Source organism: Neofelis nebulosa, chromosome 9 (assembly GCF_028018385.1).
Source record: "Neofelis nebulosa isolate mNeoNeb1 chromosome 9, mNeoNeb1.pri, whole genome shotgun sequence".
NCBI classification, from domain to species: Eukaryota; Metazoa; Chordata; class Mammalia; order Carnivora; family Felidae; genus Neofelis; species Neofelis nebulosa.
Window position 1 is genome coordinate 102,869,763 of NC_080790.1, and position 20,234 is coordinate 102,889,996.

Here is a 20,234-nt window from a genome sequence, read left to right on the forward strand (position 1 = left end):
GTTCATTCCCTCTGTCCTTCACCACACACATCATAGGGATAAGTACTTAGACATTGTTTAGTAGTTTCTTATTGATTGAAATAAAGGGCATTCAGCTCATCCGATGCTGTGTGGAATTCTGGAAATCACACATTCCTTGTGAGCCCATCAGGGAAGTAAGTAATCATTCATTCATTCTGCCTGCTACTGAGCATTTACAACATGCTCAGAGTCTTGCTAGTCAAAGTGTGGTCTGAGCACTGTCAGCTTCATCTATGGCATCAGACGCTGCATTTTAAAAGACCCCAGGCTAGGGGCGCCTGAGTGGCTCAGTCAGTTAAGTGTCCGACTTCAGCTGAGGTCATGATCTCATGGTTAGTGGGTTCAAGCCCCATATCGGGCTCTGTGTTGACAGCTCAGGGCCTGGAGCCTGCTTTGGATTCTGTTATCTCCCTCTCTCTCTGCCCCTCCCCTGCTTGTGTTCGTTCTCTCTCTCTCTCTTTCTCTCAAAAACAAACAAACAAACAAACAAACATTAAAAAAAAAAGACCTCCAGGCTATTTGTGTGCACACTGAAACCCAAGAAGCACTCCCTTAGGGATATTTTAAGGGATGAGATTTTCTTTATAAAGTAGCAATCCTGATATCTGCTCTAAGGATGAGGAAGTTACCAAGAGATAGTCCAAACCCATGAAAGATGGGGGTTTCCCATGGCCCAGGGATGCTGTGAGATCCAGATGTGGGATACTGCATAGGTATTCTAGGCCTAGAGAGCTGGGGTGAAGGTGACAGAGGCAACCACAGGAACTGTCCTAGTAGAAGCAAATTCTATACTCAAGATTGAAATGGACGATGTTCTTAATGTTCATGAATTTGGGAGAATGTATTCTGTAAGAGCTTTAGATGCAAAAGTTGTTTCTAGTGGTGGTCTTCAACTTCGATGAGCATGAGAATCACCTGCTGACCTTGGCTGAGAAAAGAAAGAAACAAAAAAGCAAAGAAAGACCAACTCCAGGTCTCACTCCTGGACACTCTACTTCAGCAGAAGGACAGCAGCATCTCTCAAACTAGGCTGCACACCGGAGTCACTCATGGAGCTTTGAAAAACTAATGCTTGGGCCTCAACCCAAGAGATCCCAATATAACTGGTCTGAAGACAAGTCTCGGCATCGACTTTAAAAAAATTGCTGGGGTGAGTATAATGAGCAACCAAGGCTGAGAACCATTGCTCTGGGATAGTGGTGCTCAGTGTACCAGAACCTCTGGAAGGCCTGTTCAAACACAGATTTTGGGGACCCCACCCCAGAGTGTCTTATTCAATAGGCCTGGGATTGGGGCCTGAAGATCTGCATTCCCATCACAGTCTCAGGTGATGTTGATGCAGCGGATTTGGGGTTTACACTTTGAGGAATGTTGGTATAGAGAGAGATGGGGCTGGGACCAGGATTAGCATTTTATTTTCATTTTTTTTTATGTGTATTTTTGAGAGAGACAGAGTGTGAGCAGGGAAGGGGCAGAGAGAGAGGGGAAGACACAGAATCTGAAACAGGTCCCAGGGTCCTAGCTGTCAGCACAGAGCCCAACTTGGGGCTTGAACTCTGAAAGGCGAGATCATGACCTGAGACAAAGTCAGGCACCAAACCGACTGAGCCACCCAGGTGCCCCAAGGATTGGCATTTTTAAACATGCAACCAAGGGATTCTGATGTGGAGGGTCTGAGCTCCATTCTTTGAAACAATGTTCTGTATGTGCTGAGCAAACAGCTTAACCCAAAAACCAGTGGTGACATGTCAGACTGGCACCCAGGGATCCTCTGTGTTTCTCTTGCTTAACACCATGGGACTTTTCCCCTCATTTCTATCTTCTAATCTAAGCATCCATTTCTATTGTCCTAAAGGATGTGCTATGTTTTATTCCCTAGAGAGGTAGAATAACACAATGGTTAAGAGAACAGATGCTGGACTCGGACCGCCTGAGATGAATCCTAGGTCTTGACCCTTCAAGTCAAATTATTTAACTTCTCTAGCCTTCAGTTTTTCCATCTGTAAAATGGGGTATCTGCCTCAAATTGCTGATTAAATAAGCTAATATATGTGAGATTCCATGAAGTGGGACTGGTGCATGGGGAGTGCTATATAAACGTTGATGATTATTCCCAGTCCTTTCTCTTAGAAACAGATAAATTGGACTTCTTCCAGAAAAGGGGGAAGGTTTGAGAAGCCTCCTGGCTGGAAAGAATATGGGAGTTCTCTTTCTGCTACCCTAGTATTTGATGTGTATCTTTGCCATGGCACTGTTTTCCTCTCTCACTTAACTTTTCTCCCTTATCCACAGACGGTGAGATCCTCATTAGGGAAGACCCATGTCTTTCTAACTTTTGGATTCCCGGAGCCTAGCATGGTGGCAGACACAATGCATGATCTTCAGAAAAGGTCTTCCTGCTTTGGAAGTTGCCTGCTATCATCTATTAGCAGCAGAAACGACTCTCCAATATACAACTGGTCTTACTACTGAGAAATGGAGGTAAGGGTGAGAAGGCAATGGTGTGAGACAAATCATCCCCATTGTATAGCATTTGTTCCTAAGGCTGCAGATGGTGAAGCCACAAGAACACTGCCACGATGGGTGAATTTGTAAGATATCAGATATTCTCATAACATGAGGCAGATTGCCTGATTCCCCACAAAGCCTTGCCAGGTCTGTTTCATTTCCTCTTTTTGCACACATGAGATATGTTTCCCAGCTTTCCTTGCATCTATGTGGGCCCTATGACTACGTGTCACCAACAGAATGTGGTGTGGTGGTGTGCTAAGCAGATGTGATGTGTATCATCTCCAGGCTGAGGGGTTAAGATCATGGGTGCCTTTTCTAGGCTCCCCCTGTCCCCTTGGCTGCCAGCCAAGGAGCATAACTCAGGTCCTGATGGTTTGCCAAGCTCCAACATGGAAGAAGCCTGGATCCCTGAATGACTGAGTGGAGCTGAGTTTCCCCCACTGTCTCCCACTCCGACTCAAGTGAACCATGATTTTTATTATTTAAATCACTGAATTTGTAAGTTGTTTGTTACCTCACTTCTCCTACTCTAAAAACATGGGAAACTAGAAATCCCAACTTGGGGTCTTCACATTTATTCGTGGGGGAGCCTTACTTTGACAACCTGTGAAGCACATGTTCATGTGGATTCCCAAGGGCTGCTCCACTGCCAATGTCAAACATAACATGGTTGCCTGGTCAACAGAGGCAACTGGACACATCTCTTTTTACTAAATTGATTTTTAGTATGAATTTTTCAGTAAAATATGCAAGGAAGTTAATTTGGTGCTATCTTCACTTTTAGAAATAAAACTTTTTTGGGAAAAAAAGCAGAATGTCAAAAGATCCGTAACTAAAAAAAAAAAAAAAAAAAAAAAATTCTCTCCTAGGATAATTGGTATGATTTAAAAATTATAGGCTTTCCAGAAAAATGTGGCTGCTGGTGCCTCCTTGGGGCTTCTGTGGAACAAAGTCTTTATGAAGACCAAAAACCACATACTGTAAACTGGGTTTTGCTTGGCTCCGTGTCCATTAGGCCTCATCATCCTCATTTATTCTCCCCATCAATTTTAGATCGCTGGGTGGTAAACTCACCATATTCTGGCTGGTCTTTGGTTTCAAAAGTCCGGTGGCCTGGGGCTGGACGGTCCCACCCCCTGGGGGGGTTGAGGAAGTTGCTGTCGTCTGAGGTACTGTCGTACTTATAGTCTTGGTCCCCGCTGTTGGCCCTTGTCAGGGACAAGGACCTCTGCCACCAGGCCCTCCAGTCAGGGGACGGGACTGACCAGCTGGGCTTATTCTCTGGATGCTGATCTTTATCTGCTTCAGAGTCAGGACCATCCACCACCTCTATGGTGACCTGAAGAATTCAGAACAGGGCAGAGTCAATGAGAAGTTGACAGTCTCCAAACTAGGTACCCTCAGAAGAAAGTCTAAGAGAGTAGAGGGAAATGATGGCTGTGTCCCTCATGGAGGAAAGCTGAGACCACATGGCGATATGGAATGGAAAACACCCAGGAATGGCCCAAATGAACCACATGACCAGACAGAACTGATGTACATGGGCCTCAGGTTGTGAGGAGACAGTTCATCACTAGGGTTCCTGATTTTCTGATGACTACATTGCTGGGAAGTCTTTAATTCAAGAAGTAAACATGTACTATATGTGTTTTTAAGGTGACACAAGAATAATTATAATAAAACCAAACACTTCTTGAGTACTAAATCTGTAACCAGGCACTGTTTTACGTGTTCTACATATATTAATTTATTTAATCCTCATAATAACCGAATAAAGTTGGTACTACTGATTGGCCCCTATGGTTGACTATCTGAAAAGATGGCCTCAGCAATTCATCCCATCTTTGTATTAAGAAGTGGAGGTTATTTCCTCTCCCTTTTATTCTGGCCCAGTCTTGTGACTCACTTTGTTCAGTAGAATATGATAGGAGTGACGCTGTGACAAGCCTCATGAGGTCTTGCAGCTTCCATTTTCATTCTCTTGGAATGTTCCTACCACAAGGTAAGGAAGCCTTACACATAGTGAAGAGAGAGGCCACTTAGCAGAGAGCTGAGGTACTTCAGCCAATGGCCAGCTCCAGGGCCCCAGTCATGTGAGTAAGGCCATCTTGGATGCTCCAGCCCAGTTGGGTTACCACAGTCAATACCATGTGGACCAGAGACAAGCTCTTTTGGCTGAGCCCTGTTAAAATGCCTAACCCACAGGACTGTGGGCAATCCAGGATCATCGCTTCAAGCTGTTAAATTTTGGTTGCTAGACAGCAACAGGTTAGCTTTTTGCAGAGAAGTTAACAACTTGCTGAAGGTCACACAGAGAGTGAGTGGCAGATGCAAACTGTCTAGCCCTAAAGCCCATGCTCTCAACAACTTTGTGACACTGACTCTCAAAAGGTAATAGAAGTACTGTCCCCTCATGCAAATAGGGGGGCAAGAAGGCCACAGAGGCTGGTGGGGACTGGCCACCACAGGTTGTGTAAAGGTGTGAGCACACGGTCCTCAAGAGCCGCAATTGTGACTTTCACCCATCCCACATCCAGACTCTGCGTGCACTCCTCAACTGACCCTGAGGGTCAGAGCAGATAATCCCAGAGCCAAGGTTAGAACTTGCTCTTGGATGTACAGAGCCTAGTTTTGAAGTCACGGGGCTGGAAGAATGGAGTTTCTTGGCTCTGAGAGACAATCAACGTAGAGAAACTTGTTTAAAAAAATATAATAAAAGACTCATTGGGTTCCTTTGGCCATCACATAGCCCTTGCAACACCCCCTGGATGAGTTGTGTGCAAATGAATCAGAAACATGTGCTCCGAGTAATCAGCGCAAGATGTACTGGGCAGATGCGTTTCCAGTTTTGCCCTAACTCGACATCTGAGAGAGTTCCTGGGATGCTCTGCCAAATTGCACCAGGGTGTGCCCATCTCTGAGACAAACAGCCCCTTCCTTGTGTACTAGGAATGGGGAGGTTTGAATTCTACTCACTTTGACATTCCAAGGAGGTTGCCCAGCCTATGGTAGGCCTGGGCTGTGGCCTTGTGTGGTCCAGACACAAGGTCAAGGGTATGACCATCAGTCCCAGAGTATCCTCGGGCTACAGGAAGCCAAGTGAATCTTTTTCTGGTGTGGGATACCTAGAAGGGCATCATTGGCTTTATTCCATGCCACCATCATCTCCAGCCTGGTAAGCATCTCTTGCATATTAATAAATAGTTATGGAATGTTTAGTAGTCTTCCAGAAAGGAAAAAAGGGAAAAGAAGAACAGGAATACCTCATACATCTTATATCACTGCTGTTTGCTGCAAAGGCTGGTTGCTGGAGAGTGACTGGGACCCACATGCAGCCCTGGGAGGACAGGTGCCCCTGGAATGCACAGCTGGGTGGTGCAGAACTGAGCCAGGTAGTGACAGGGAAATGCTGAGCCTTCAGAGACATAACCTTTCTCTTCTGCAGTCTCGTTCCCCTCTGCCTACAGACTGAACGACTGAGCCGCAACAATCATCTGTAAGGCTATTAAGGGTCTCAGAGGGGAGAAGCTGCCAAGAGCCAGGCAAGCCTGCAATTATGGTAATGAAATCAGTCTCTGGGTAGAAGATAAGGGGGAACGTGCCCAACGGTTTTGGTATTCCATTTGTATTCAGACTGGAGTCGAAGGGATTGCCTAAGCAGACGTGCCCTGCAATTTCTCCAAGCTGGGAATAAAAACAATTTCATGTTTTAAGCTATTACCGTCAATACGATTTTTCCCCCCAAACTGTTGCTCAGGTCCAAACAAAATAGATTTGTTGCCTGGCCAGGCAATAAGTAGCAAAATGCGAATTTACTCCAAAAACCATATCGATGACTGAATCTTAACAGCTTAGAGGTTTCTTTTTCCCCTTTAGTTTCTGGCCACAGCCCCAACTGAATTAAAAACAAAACAAAACAAACAAAAAAACAAAAACACACATAAATCTTAAACCCACCCTTCCTTGCAGTTAATAATGTGGAAATCTCATACTGATATCAGAAGAAGAAATCTAATCTTGAACCTGAAATTTTATAGGCATCCAATTAAAGAAACTTAATGAGCATGATCAGTGGCTTCTTGGATGGCAGAGATTAGTTTTATATTTCCTGTTGCTCTCATTCTTATTTACATGTTCTTCAGCATCAAAGAATGTGTGGATAAAGATGCCTTAAACAATAATCAATGTGACAGGCTGAAGATGTGGGAGTATAGCAGATTTCCAAGCCAAAAAAGATGCTAGACCTTACTATCTTTTCTGTTCCTTAATATGCATAATTGATGTGCTTTAGTATATTTATTTTTTCTGGACTTTTCCACACCATGAATCAAGACAGTACAAGAAAGAGAACTCTTTTAAAAGACCCAAGTCCAACTTCTGGCAGGAACTTGTCAGCTCCAAAAAAAAAAAAAAAAAAAAAGTCCGAAATAAGTGTCGATTTGGGGAATTCTGACCAAAATTGGGAAGTGAGGATAAGATCCTATGAAGTGCTACCAGCTTCTTTCCTTCTCTTGATAGTTATTTGTTAGAAACAAACTCTTTACATTAACTTGCTCTGAAAAGCACTTTTCATAGAGAAACTAACACATTTCTCAGTCTATTGGTTAATAAACTAATGACTCTGCGAATACATAAGCTTTGACCTCTCAACTCAGGAGAATCTTCTAGAATCTTTTAACTCAGTCCTCTAGGCCTGGAGACCTCTGGTGATTAGGCAGGTGTGGGTTGGTATTTCCCAGACAGGAAAATGAACCCTGTATGGTGAAGTGATTTCCTCAAGAGCACAGAGCATCCAGACAAGGAAATAATCTCCAGTGAAGAGTTAGGTCCCAGATTACACTCTCCCTCCTTCCATGACAAATGCAGCAGAAAGAACACAAAATGGACTAAGGAAGTATATAATCTCTGCCTCTCAGACTCACCGATGCTCCAAAACACAACTACAGTAACCCAGCGGTTACCAGTAACTGTGGTTAGTACTTTGAGGTTTGCAGTGTGCTTGCCCAAACATTATTGCTTGTTCTTCACTAGTTAGATCTGAATTTCAGGCGCAGAAACTGGATTGGAAAATTCAAGTTCCTGAGGGGAACAGCAACGTGCAGAGCTGGTCTCAAAACTAGTTCTTGTGATTCCCAGTTATTTTTTTTTAAGTTTATCTATTTATTTTCAGAGAGAGAGAGAGAGAAAGAAAGAGAGAAAATGCAAGTGGGGGAGGGAAAGAAAGAGAGGGAGAGAGAGAAACCCAAGCAGAATCTGTGATGTCAGTGCAGAGCCCTATGTGGGGCTCGATCTCACAAACTGTGAAATCATGACCTGGGCTGAAATCAAGAGCCAGACTTAACCAACAGAGCCACCCAGATGCCCCTGATTCCCAGTTATTTTATACATGTTTCCTCTGTCATCTTAATCCACTATCATCACCAACCCGAATCTACCCATTTGGGGACACTTACCATATACCTGTCTCTGTGTTAAGTGCTTCACGTGGATGATCTCATTTAATTCCCACAACAAACCTTCTTTTGTTCAGTATTGTACTACAGAGGTACTCATGGGTAATATTATCACGCTCATTTTATAGATAAGGACACTGAGGCATAGAGAGGTCAAGTCACCTGCAGGAAAACATAGAGACCAAGCCTGGTAGATTCAATGGTGATGCCTGATCCAATGCAGCTCAGTGTTCTGGACAACATGCTCCCATGAGAATCTTAACAATATAGGCTTGTCCACATAGCTGTGTGGGCCCATGTCTTGGGCACAGAATTTCTTGTTTCTTCCTCAGTCAGACCTGCCATTCCAAAAGCATTTTAGAGAAAAAGGAGGAGGGGAAATCAAAAGTAGTAGCCCTGCCCAACTCATCTGGTTGTATCTTAAGGCACTCAAGAGGCCTATGACCATGTAAATAAGTCTGCAAGTAAAAAAAAAAAAAAAAAGAATTGGGTGACTATTTTAAGTCTCCCTCAATTGGAAAAAAGAAATAAGTATATTGGTTGAAAGTAATACTAATTTCGGCTTGATCCAGAAAAGAGAAGTATTTGTTTGTGAATAGCTACTATGGTAATGAAGTGATGCAGTAAGACTAGTAATGAGTTTATTTTAGAGACTTTTGTCTTTGCTATCTGACCATCAGCTGCAGACCAAAAAACCCAGCCAACAATACTAAAGTTCAAGTCTAACTTGTCCTGGGGGAATTTCCTTTCTTTCTGAATGATTTATTTATTTATTTTTAACAAAACCCAACTTCTAGAATTGTTTCAAATTTAATATGGAGATTGTGTTCAGGAGTTTGAGGCTCTTTCTTTCTAATTTGTACATTGTTGTCTTTTCTTTTTCCCACTCACTTCCACAGCTCTAAGCCAGTCCCACCTGGCTTCGAGGGGTGGGGTGGAGGTGGGGTGAAAAAAGCTCCAAAAATCCAGGCTTTTTAAAGGATTTCCCTTCCTAAAAGTTAAGAGGTCCAAGAGGGATGTGACAGGCTTGCACAGGCTCAGCAATATCACTTTGCAAAGGTGTGGGCTATTTGGCAAGAGGGACAGCAGACCCTAGTCCTGGAGTGTGGGAAACTCTTCCAGACACTGGATGGATTGGGTGGGGGGGCTGTTCAGAGAGAGGGTATCAAATTCCTGTTCAGCTCCCCGGCTTCAGAGCAGGACAACTAGGTGTGGGGGTGAAGGGCAGGTTGCCAGGGGAGGGGGGAAGACAAGGCCAGGGGCCCTAGCAGCGGAAGCTGACCCACTGATGCGCCCTTCACCTTCTTCACTCTCCTCCCCAGAGAGACAAAATGCTTTGACGGCCTGGGTGATCAGTGGGCCTGGGTGTCTGCTTGGCTGAACCGCCTCGTGTCAAACCAGTGCATTTCAACAAAAGGGCAGTGCTCTTAAGGAAGGGGCAAGGGCTGCCAGCACAGAAACCATCACCCCCTTTTAGAAAGCACCTCATTTTTAAAGGACCACCAGGGCACTGGTTTACTCAAGTGCAGTGGTGCATGGGGCTGCAGGGGATGCCACTGTGTGTGTCTGTGTGTGTGAGAGTGTGTGTGAGCATGTGTGCTAGTGTATTCACACGCAGACCTAGGATGGGGCGCTCAGGGATGGCAGCTGCTTCGTTCTTTCTTTGAAATCTTTCTGAGTGACCCTTGTGGTCTTCCAGAAGGAAGAGGCCAGAAACATGGCTCAATTTTCTTTTCTGTCAGGCCAACAGGTCATCAGATCAACAAAACATAGGCTTCTCACCCCTTTCTACTGCTTGAGGAAGGCTAACAGACACGGGGATTGCACAAAGCAGAAGTGGAGTGGCCCATTCAGGCAGTGGACAGAAAAGTGGTAGTAGCTTAATCTTCATGGGCTTTGGACTCTACAAGTATCTGGGCTAGAGTACCATTAAATTTTTAATTCATTCTGCCCATAACCCTGATATTTGCAGCTTTGGGGAGACCTATGTTCTTGGGAGTTACGGTGATCTTTGCTGTCCAAAGGGCAACTCAGAAAGGTATGAGGTCCTGAAAGAGCAGCCCTGGCCTCTTTCCACCCTGTGCTCTAAAGCATCCCTTTCAGAAGCAGCACCTGAAGGAGAACTTTTTGTTCTTGAGCTGGGGTGGTGGTAAGACAGAGTGAAAACAAAGCACTGATTGTTTCTTTCCACCTGTTGTAAGTCCATGTAAACAGGTGGCTTGGGGTCTGAGAGGACACAAGAACAAATAATTTCCATCTCTGCTGTCATTCCTTTCTGACAGTGCACAGGGAAGCTGCATTTTATGAAAGTGCCAGAAGCTTTGCCAGAATCTGGTGTTTGGCCTTTTCATAACTCACCTCCATTTATTCTTTGCTCCTTGGTTCATTCTAGTTCTCTCCACATCCACCAACTCCAGCAGCCCCTCACCTCAGGAAGCTAAGTGGAACTGTTCCAGAGCATTCTCTCCTTCCCATCCAGCCAAACAACACAGTTGAGGATGATTTAAAATGAATTGTAACCTTGGGTGTTCTATTGACCTCATGCACAGATCCATCATGCACTTCGCGGTTGCCCTGTCCTTCTTTTTGAAAAAGTAATCTGGGTTTCTCAGGTCTAAGGATCTCAACCACTATTCTTCCCTGACATTTAGGTTCATGTTTTAAAAAGGCCCAAGTGAGGTCTGGGGATTTCCAGACTGATGGATTTATCTGGGAGAGAAGGAGGGGGGAACTTGAAAGTGTTGCCCCAAATTTGGTTCTTAGGTAGAGCCCCATGCACTTAGTAACCTTCCAGTGAGAGGACGCTTTCCCTGTAGCCTTCAGTTCGCCTGCATCTGGGTCTTTTCTTGTAGGCTTACCTAAGAAACTCTTAAATCTATTACATTAATAGCTCAATCCTCAGCATTAAGCCCTATAGTACATTTCCCACCTCTGGGGGAATAAAAAGGTGAGCCACAACAAACCTAAAATTGTTTGGAGCATGGCCTAACCTCCCCTGGAGTGAAGGCAGTCTGGTCCTGAAACCATAAATTCTATAAAAAAGGAAGAAATCACTTCCTGTAGAGAAAGGCCTGATGGGGAGCACTGTTGAGCAACAGTAAGATGTCTGCACCTTTTTTGCCAGTCTGCACCTCCCTCAAGAAGATCCTCTGTTCTTTAGCAGAGAGCCATGCAGCCACTTCCTGGAGAGAGAGGAGTGGAGCAAAAGGCCTGTTTTTCTAATTAATCAATTAGAACAATACAAGACTCATTGGAAATGTTAAGAGGTGCATGATGTGATTTCTGTGTATGAGTTGTCAAAGAATTACCTCCAAAGCACTGTTCACTTCTAGACCCTCAACATTATCCTGCCCTATTTCTTCCCATCTATGCAGACCTGTTCACAATGGAACATAGCATTTTTTTTTTTTCTCTCGCCTCTGTCGCCATGATCCCTTTGGCACTGTCTTAAGTGGTAGCTGCGACCTTCATATGCATGTCATTTCCTGGAGGGAGAAGGTCTTACATTTCTTAATTTCCCATAACCTAACACAGCACTTTATACACAGTAGGGGCTGGTCAACATTCTAACGGAGGTGTATTCTCCGTGACATTTCTTAGCCACTATGACACTGGTATGATGAGCAAAACAACTCTGACCAAGGAAATCTGATCTAAAGTGGTGTCATGCACAGAATGGTAGTTAATTAAGGATCAATAGCTATGAGGTAAAGTTCAGGAACTTGCTGCCATGTAAGCTAATTGGAATTTGAAGCAGATAGGAAGAATACAAGATTGCTGCCCTTCCCCCAAATGAAAAGAATTGAGAACAAAGCTTAAAAGTATGGAAGCAGGCAAATGAGGACAGGAGCTACAACAGGCACTAGGTTGCCAGGGGTGGGTGAGCCTTCCTTGGTTATCATGGCTACCATCTTTGGGAAGACACAGAAGGAATTACAAGCAAAATTCAAAATTAGGAGTTTGTCTATGAAACATGGATTTGTAGGGTGAGTACTTCTGGGAGCCCAAGAGTCTACATTTGAGCTGCAACCACTGTTTACTAGACATATGACCTTGGGCAAACCAAATAGGAATTACTGAGTACCTGTTGCATTATTGATAATGGAAAATGATGTGTGCTTCAGCTCCTTCATGAGAGTGTTGGAAGAGTCAAATCATATCAACATTTGCTTTGTAAAGCATTCTATTTCAGTGTAGATGAGTTATTTTTAATCCCAGGTACCCTTTTCCCTAACCTGCCATTCTCTTCAGCTTCTTCCCATCCCATCTTAGTGGTACTGATTCATCTCTCTCCCAGGAACTTCTGTTCTCCCCTCCCTTTCTTTTATCCATTTTTAAAAATCAGTCATTTACATTTTAGAGCAACTGAAGTGTTGTCACCTCCTGAGGGGGTTGCTGGTGTCCAAGGCAAGCCAAGAGGCATTTGTGAGAGGGCCTTCCTGAGTACTTTTGAAATCCTACTATAATTTGTCTAGTGCAACCACGTGTTAGATGGGCCCTTTTCTAGAGCTACCATATTTCATCAATTTCAGGGCATCTTATTTTGTTGTTTTTACAATTCAACAGCTCTGAAATCAGGATGTATTGTAGTCATTGGTGTTTTCTTTTTTTAGTGGTTCATGAAATAATGGTTCCTCTCACAATCAAGGGTGTTACATAGATGAAATACAACACTGTTCTCATAAAGATAAAATGATCATAAATAGGATTCATTAGGGGCTAAGGAGGAAAATGAGGTAAGGCAGTGGTTGCTTTGGAATCAGGTCAGGACACAAAGAGACAGATTGTTTCATTTTCTTCCACCTTTCAACCCTCTAGTATTACCTGGATATTTGGATTCTGCCCATTTATATCAGCTTTGGAAAGATCTGGAAAGTTTGGTAGATCAAGGAGAAAGGACCTGGGGCCATCTCTTTGTAGGGAAGGGTGCCCAGCGTCTTGCCGGAATCGCTGTCTGGGGGAGGGTTGGTGTGCAGCCTGGTGGTCCAGATGCTCCCCTGGTGCTTCTTTGGAGAGAGAAAAGCTGGTTTCTGATGCAGAGTCAGTTTCCACGTGGAGGTTATTCTAAAACAAACAGACAAGCAAATGAATAAATGAATATGAGGCACATGATTTAAAAATACCAGCCTTAACAGTCCATTAAGTTCCGGAGCAAAGACAATTCCAGTGGCTGGAATTAAACCAGGATGGCATTTCCAACTCATTTTCATTCCCCCTGGTTTATTTACTCCATCTTCAAAATGCCAAATCATCAAGAAACATTTCCCAGGCTGCTACCTGGGAATTTTCTGAGGGCTAATGAGGGCTATATATTCTGAGGGCTATATATTCCATTGAAGCACATCAACACAAAAGTGCTATTTTGAAGGACAGGAGGTGTTCATTCAGAACTGCAATCAAATTATGGTTTCTTTCTCACAGCTTCAATTAATTAACCACTCTGGCATTAGTTATAGCCCCAGTGTCCAAAGCTCATTTCGTCTGTGCAGGCCATGGAACAAAAGATCTGACCAAACTGGATAAAATACTTGAGTCAAATCATTGAATATATCCATCCATTGATCCATCCATCGATCCATCTCTCCACCCATCCACCTATGCGTTTCCCCATCCTATCCATCCATGCAACCATGTATCCATCCATCCAGAAAACAAGTGTCAACCACATGCTAGGCACAGGAGATAGAGCCATGAACAAGACATAGGCCCTATTCTTTTAATATGTACAACTACTATGACAGATCAGATCAGAGGGTGGTGACTGGTAAGAAGGAAGGAGAACATGATAGTGGCCAGGGACAACATTTGATGGGTTTCTGGAGAAAACCTCCTTGGGAGGGTGAGACTTGAACACATGCAACAATCTGGGGAAGGAACATTCTCAAAGAGGAAACAGTAAGTAAGACAGTCCTGAGCTGGAGATGAACTTGGCCCATGTGAGAGACAGAAAGAAGGCCAATGAGGCTGGTATGGAGTGAGGGAGGGAAGATGGCATGCGACGAGGAGGAAGAGACAGGGATAGAAAAAGAAAAGTGACAAGAAGGCACTTTGAAATTTAATGTCTTTATTCTGCAAAGAAAAGTGCAAGTCTGTTGTTTCTCTCAGCTAGTAAAAAAATGTCTCTATTTTGTTGTCTTTTGGGGGAAATTTTTCTAGTGATTGAAGGGTGTAGAAGTTGTTGGACTTCTTTCCTAAACCAGCCCTTCTTCTCCTCTCATTCTCCCTGGACTTCTCACTGGAGGTTTCCTCCATCCTGTCAGGGATAGCATTTTCATGTTTACTGGTGAAGGGAGATGTAGAGATAGAATTTCACCAGCGTTTGGGTCAGTGGTTAATGCTTTTGTTATTCTTGGGCATGTTCTGGGGTTTTGGAGTGTATATTCCAGCACACTGTCTCCACACGTACTCCCTGCCCCCACTGCAGTGCCTTTGACCCAGCCAAAGGGTTACATCTGGTATCAAAACACTCCTGACTCTGAGTACCAAAGGTCAAGAATGGCCAGGGGATGGAACATATGCAGCAGATAAATATCTTCTTAGAGAGCTAACCTGAGGGAATGGATTTTTCCTGTATCTCTTTAAACAGGAATGGGTATGAGGAATAAACTTGCTGGTGCAGGGACCACCTTTGTGAATGTTCCAAGAGGCCAAGCGCAATTCTGAGACAGCCTGTCTTCTGTCTCCTTAAAACCTGCAGTTATAGAGTTACAGAGCGGGGAAGCTGGCTGCTCCTCATCATGTTTTTGCTTGCCCTCCCTTTTTGCTCAAGAAATGTGGCCAAGGGCTGTGTCTTTGTTCACCTTTCCAGCCACCTCTCTGCCATGGTTTTTGTCTCCTGGCACATCCTTGCAAAGGGAGTTGCCCTGGCATACCCAAGCATTGCTCAGTGCAATGAGGGCCAAATGTATTATGCTGAGACTGAGCCCAGCACATGGAGAGGGGGGTGGGGGAGGGGAGGGGAAGGGAGGGAAGGGGGATAGAGAGAGAGAGAGAGAGAGAGAGAGAGAGAGACAGAAAGAGAGAGAGAGAGAGAGAGAAGCATGCTAAGTCTTCCCTCAATATGAGTTCTCTATCATTGTTCCCTTGCTCTTCTTCCGGGATCCCCAACCCTAAAACTTCTGCAACAGTGTTAGGGAACACAGTTGGATTCTCATGGAGAGTTTCTTGCAGCGGATTTGTGAGTATAAGTCTCAGAGGGGACCAAGATTTGCTTGTCAATTGCTTCCGGAATCACTTGCGAATCCAGCCCTAACTTCGTTGTAGTCACTGGGACATACTGCTTAACTGGGTTAAAAATGGAGCTCTCTTTCCTTTACCCTGTGATGAAGTACACTTTCTACTCCTAAAACTCACATTTTAGAGGAAGAGATAGGAAAGGCTGTTTGGCATTTTGCTTAGATGGCTGAAAAACCAAGGACTGAATCTGAATGGTTTCTTGCTCTGAGTCTGGAATTTTCTTGGTAGGAGATACACCACCACAGAGTGATCCTGGTTTAGCCATGAACCAAGAAACCCATTAAACATTCCATGGCTCAATGATCCTCCATGTAAAACAGTCCCATGCTGTCCCAGCAGGATGGTTAAGACAACTCAGTTGGGTTGTTGTCTACACATGAGAAAAAAAGAGAAGTTTAGAGTTAGGGCAATCGGCTGGCCAGCTCAGGCCACAAGCTCCTCTGCCGGGAATAGATTGGGGCTAGAGTATGTTTTGGCTTGAGTTCTGCACACAATTGTGGCATTTCTCCATCTTTTCCCGATCCCCCTGCCCACCCCCCAAACAAGTTCAGTGTTTGTAAAGCATTTGGAAGATTGTAAGTAATAAAGAAACACCAATCACAATCTCTGAATATCTGAATTATCCTTGTGTCTTTATCAAAACATATTTAACTGGAAACCTTGGCTCCCTGCAATGGGCAAGCTCCCAAATTTCCAGAAACTGGAAGCCCTGGGGAAGGTTGTCTTACAACACCTCCTATAAAATGAAACTCCACTCTATTCAATCAATAACAAGATTTGGGAGTGGCCATTATTTTGGAAATCTAGATTTTTGCATCTGGGGTGGGAGGCAGCAGACAGGATCTGCCAGCAGTGCAGGAGAAAGCCTTTTCTTCCTCTTGTCTTAGGAGCACACTGCACATCTTCCTTGCAGAGGCTCCACCAGAGGTCTGGGTTGATGGCCATCACTCCATCTATAGCAATGAGCTCACCCACTGAGTGTCCCCTTAAGTTATTCTAGCAAAGTGAAGATTCTCAGGAAGGGTGGATCTCAAAATAAAGATGTTAAATAGTTTGTTTTACTCAGAAAAGCAAACACCTTTTTGTGAAGGTATTAGCTTGGGAAAGTCCAGGAACTGAGAAAGGAAAATGTCACCATACTTTCCAAGGTGCTGCGGGATTCATTTTGCCTAAACTCACATGACATGAAGAGGTCTGCTTAGTTTGAGAAAATATTTCTTTACCCACAATGTGTCTTTGAGCTGATCTTCAATCAGTGTTGCCGCTCCAATAGCATTGTTCTCTCTGAAACTGTAATTTAAGAGCTGGGATTACCAATAAAAAGAGGAACAGAAGAACTAATGCTATTATATGGTTCATACACATTCACTGTTCAACAGCTGAGGCAGGTGATCTATAGTGGCCAAATTATATAGCTTCTGCTTGACATTCCTCATCTTTGTGCATAGCTCCTGTCCCTCTGTTATTTTATAACGATTCTTACCTAAAATAGAAAACAAAGTAATCATAAAATGTTAACACTGATAAAATAATAAAATGGGAGCCATGTGTTTTGCCTCAGAGAGCAGTATTGTGGCAAATATTGCAATTTGCCTAATTCTATTTACCTATATCTATATCATCTATATCTATATCTATATCTATATCTATATCTATATCTATATGTCTATATCTGTATCTATATCTATACATATATGGGTTTTTTCAGTATTTGTTTCAGGCGGCAATGTTCCTGGATAAAACTACATTTCCCAGCATCCGCTAGAAGTAACTGTGTGATACAGTTCTACCCAATGAGGTGTAAGTGGAAGGTGCTGGATGAGACTGCTGAGTGGGAGGCAGTCAGTTTACCATTTGCTTTTCTCTCTTCTCCTTTCTCTTGCCTAGAATGTGGACACAAGTGCTTTGAGTAAAATGAGGCTGCTGGCAGGCATGAAGTCGAAGGCTAATCTCTAAAGGTGGCTGAATGGGCTTTCAACAATAGCCAAGTTATGAAAAGAGCCTAAATGTCCATCAACTGATGAATGGATAAAGAAGATGTGGTTTATATATACAATGGAACACTACTTGGCAATGAGAAAGAATGAGATCATGCCATTTGCAGCAATGTGGATGGAACTGGAAGGTAGTATGCTAAGTGAAATAAGTCGGTCGGAGAAGACAGATATCATATGTTTTCACTCACATGTGGAACTTGAGAAACTTAACAGAAGACCATGGTGGAAGGGAAGGGGAAAAAATAGTTATGAACAGAGAAGGAGGAAGGCAAACCACAAGAGATTCTTGGATACAGAGAACAAACTGAGGGTTGATAGGAGGTGGGGGAGAGGGGAAAATGGGTGAATGAGCATTGATGAGGGCACTCGTTGGGATAAGCCCTGGGTGTTATATGTGAGCGATGAACCACAGGAATCTACCAAGACTACACTGTATACACTGTATGCTAGCCAATTTGACAATAAATTATATTAAAAAAAATAATAAAGGTGGCTGAATGGAAAGATAGGGGAGCCTGGGTCCCTGAAGGCATGGTAGAGCCATCATACCAGTCCTGGATTGGTGGCCTCTGAACTTCTTTTACCACTACCACGAGCATTAATGTTGACATTGACAATGCTGCAGCACCAGTAACAACGTTCCCTGTTGTGACTCGAATTTTAGAGCTGTGACTACCAATGAGAAGGGAACAGCCCAGTTCAGTTAAGTGACTCGAAGTTGGGCACTCTGTTCTGTGCAACTGAACACCATCCCCAGCTGATAGAGGTACCGACAGGGCATTTAGTGAGTCATCATGGTGAACTTCACAGTGGCAGCCAGGCTACTGATACCAGCTAACTTTCCTAATAGCCTATTCCAAATCTGCCATCTGTACCCTTCTCCACACATTTATAGAATCTGCTCATTGTCTCAGCATCTATATATTACATTTCTCAAATGTATTACTCACTGTGTAATGTAATATTTCCTTCAATTTGTCCTAAAGTCATATCATTAAATTTTAAGGAGTTTGTCCTCAATAAAAGAAACCAGAGCTCCTTGGGCAAATGGCTGATTCCAGAGTTTGGGCCAGGAAGTATAGGTGAGTTTGGGATACTTTGATGTGGCAGAAAATGAGGAAGCTTTTAGTGGTTAATAGTGTCCTCTCTGGGGCGCCTGGGTGGCTCAGTCGGTTGAGCATCTGACTTCGGCTCAGGTCATGTTGTGACTTTTCCACCAGGCCACTGCTTCCCTGGTGGCATTTTCTGGGTCATTTGGAGGCTTCTAAAGCTATGTGGTTCTGGGATCTCCTCCCTCCTCCCTGCTCTTAGCAGATGATCCTCAGTGCCCCTGGGAAAGATGAACAGAGAAGAAAAAAGTCTCTCATTGGTAGATTGGGGACAGTTTCTAAGATGCTAAGCCCAGACACTTTCTCATTTGTGTCCTTTCTTCCCAGGACATCACTGGCCCAACCACTGTTTCCAGCCACTGCCTGGCCAGAGCTGCTCATTCTGGCCATCCTTGTGACCAAGGTGGGTTGCCACAGCCACATCAAGGTCAAAATGGTCACAATGTTTAGAGTTTCCAGCCGGACATTGGCACAGGTAGAGGGAGAGGTTCTTTGGAGAGGATAGGGTGGTAAGCTCAAGGGGAGGCAATCAAGGTGTGGAAATGAGTGGTGGGTCCACCTTTGGAAAAAGCATGCTAAGCATCATTGTCCCAATCTGCAAATAGCCACCTGCCCTATTCTGCAAACATCCACCAAAGGCTGGTATGTGAATAAAAGGGCTTATCTGACCATTTCCAGAACCTCCAGAAGAGGCACAAACTGGTGGCTGGCTAAGAGAGTTTTAGTGCCTTATTTATTTATTATTTTTTTTATTTTTTAAAAGGCTGTGGTAACTATTCCCAGATTAACACAACCAGGCAGACTTCTTGGAGGCAGACGGGATGGCAAATTTCTGGAGGGCAATGAACAAGTATATCTGCAATCGCGAAGCCCACACCCTCCAATTCCACGAGCTCAGGGGGCACCCAATAAGTACTAGTTGATGATAATGATGGCTACGGGCCTAGTTAGATTTCATTTTAATTAGGCTCAGGCTACAGGCCTCATTACCCCTAATGGGGCTTTTATGTGGGATTCTAAAGAAAAAAAAACAATCTAGGAATCTTCTATTGAAGATATTAAAGAAGATATTATTAGCAATGCTTTTGGTCTCATAGACTTTGAACAACAAACAACAGAGATTATAATTAATGTCACTGCAGCCTCTCTCCTTAAAACATACTAACAATATAGCTAATTAGCAATATGTCCTCATTTGGGGCTGGACATCTGCATATTATTATCGACAATGCTTGTTTCCTTTTTCCAGATTAAAGGAAGCCATGCTGCACCCAGGCATATGGCCATTCTCCTTTCACATTAAAACACTCCGTTTTTCTTCTACCCACGATAAACACACTCAGAGCTTTATCTGTGCTAGGCATCGATTTTTGTCTGGAACACTTCCACGCATCTAAAAATAAGTTCAAGAATGCCATTGGTGGTATTTCAAAGGGAAGAGCAAAATTTCCCTGTTTGGGGAGATGAAAGAATGAAAGGGCACCCTGATTATCTTTACACATGATCGGAGAGCAGGCGCTTCTAGGAAGAGAAAACCAGAATAAACAAAATGAGTTTCAGACAGTAAAATCGGCTATCTCAGGGGGGTGCACTTGCTCGTAGGGCTCAGGAAGATAAGCACAGAGACCACTATAGCCATGGAAGCAGGGGGTGATGGAGGCTTGTCCTGTGAACTACTGGAAAGAAGTAACCAGGACCCATGGGGAGAACCCTGCACTGGTGAATATATGGAGGACAGGGCTGGCCACCCTCTGTTCTCTCTTTGTTCAGTGTGTGATGGCAATCACGCACCTTCAGCCAGCAGGAACAGAGAGAATATCAACAGCTTTATTTTACAGCAAGCATGAAAATGCCAATTCCTGGCAGAGGGGAAATGGCTAGAGATATGCTTCCATCTTTGCTGTGGA

General features: G+C 43.9%; 2 protein-coding genes across 4 annotated transcripts in view; one reads left to right on the forward strand and one right to left on the reverse strand.

Moving 5' to 3' along the window:
- Positions 1-20,234, forward strand: part of TASP1 (taspase 1) — a 389,761-nt gene that overhangs the window by 352,550 nt on the left and 16,977 nt on the right. The window lies entirely within an intron of this gene.
- The window catches only part of ISM1 (isthmin 1), a 75,553-nt gene that overhangs the window by 14,654 nt on the left and 40,665 nt on the right, over positions 1-20,234 (reverse strand). For both annotated transcript variants that reach the window (XM_058684859.1, XM_058684858.1), the window contains exons 2-3: positions 12,810-13,049; positions 3,607-3,871 (exon numbers count right to left, since the gene is read on the reverse strand). In XM_058684859.1, coding sequence (XP_058540842.1) covers positions 3,607-3,871; positions 12,810-13,049 — 505 coding nt within the window. The remainder of the gene's footprint in view (positions 1-3,606; positions 3,872-12,809; positions 13,050-20,234) is intronic.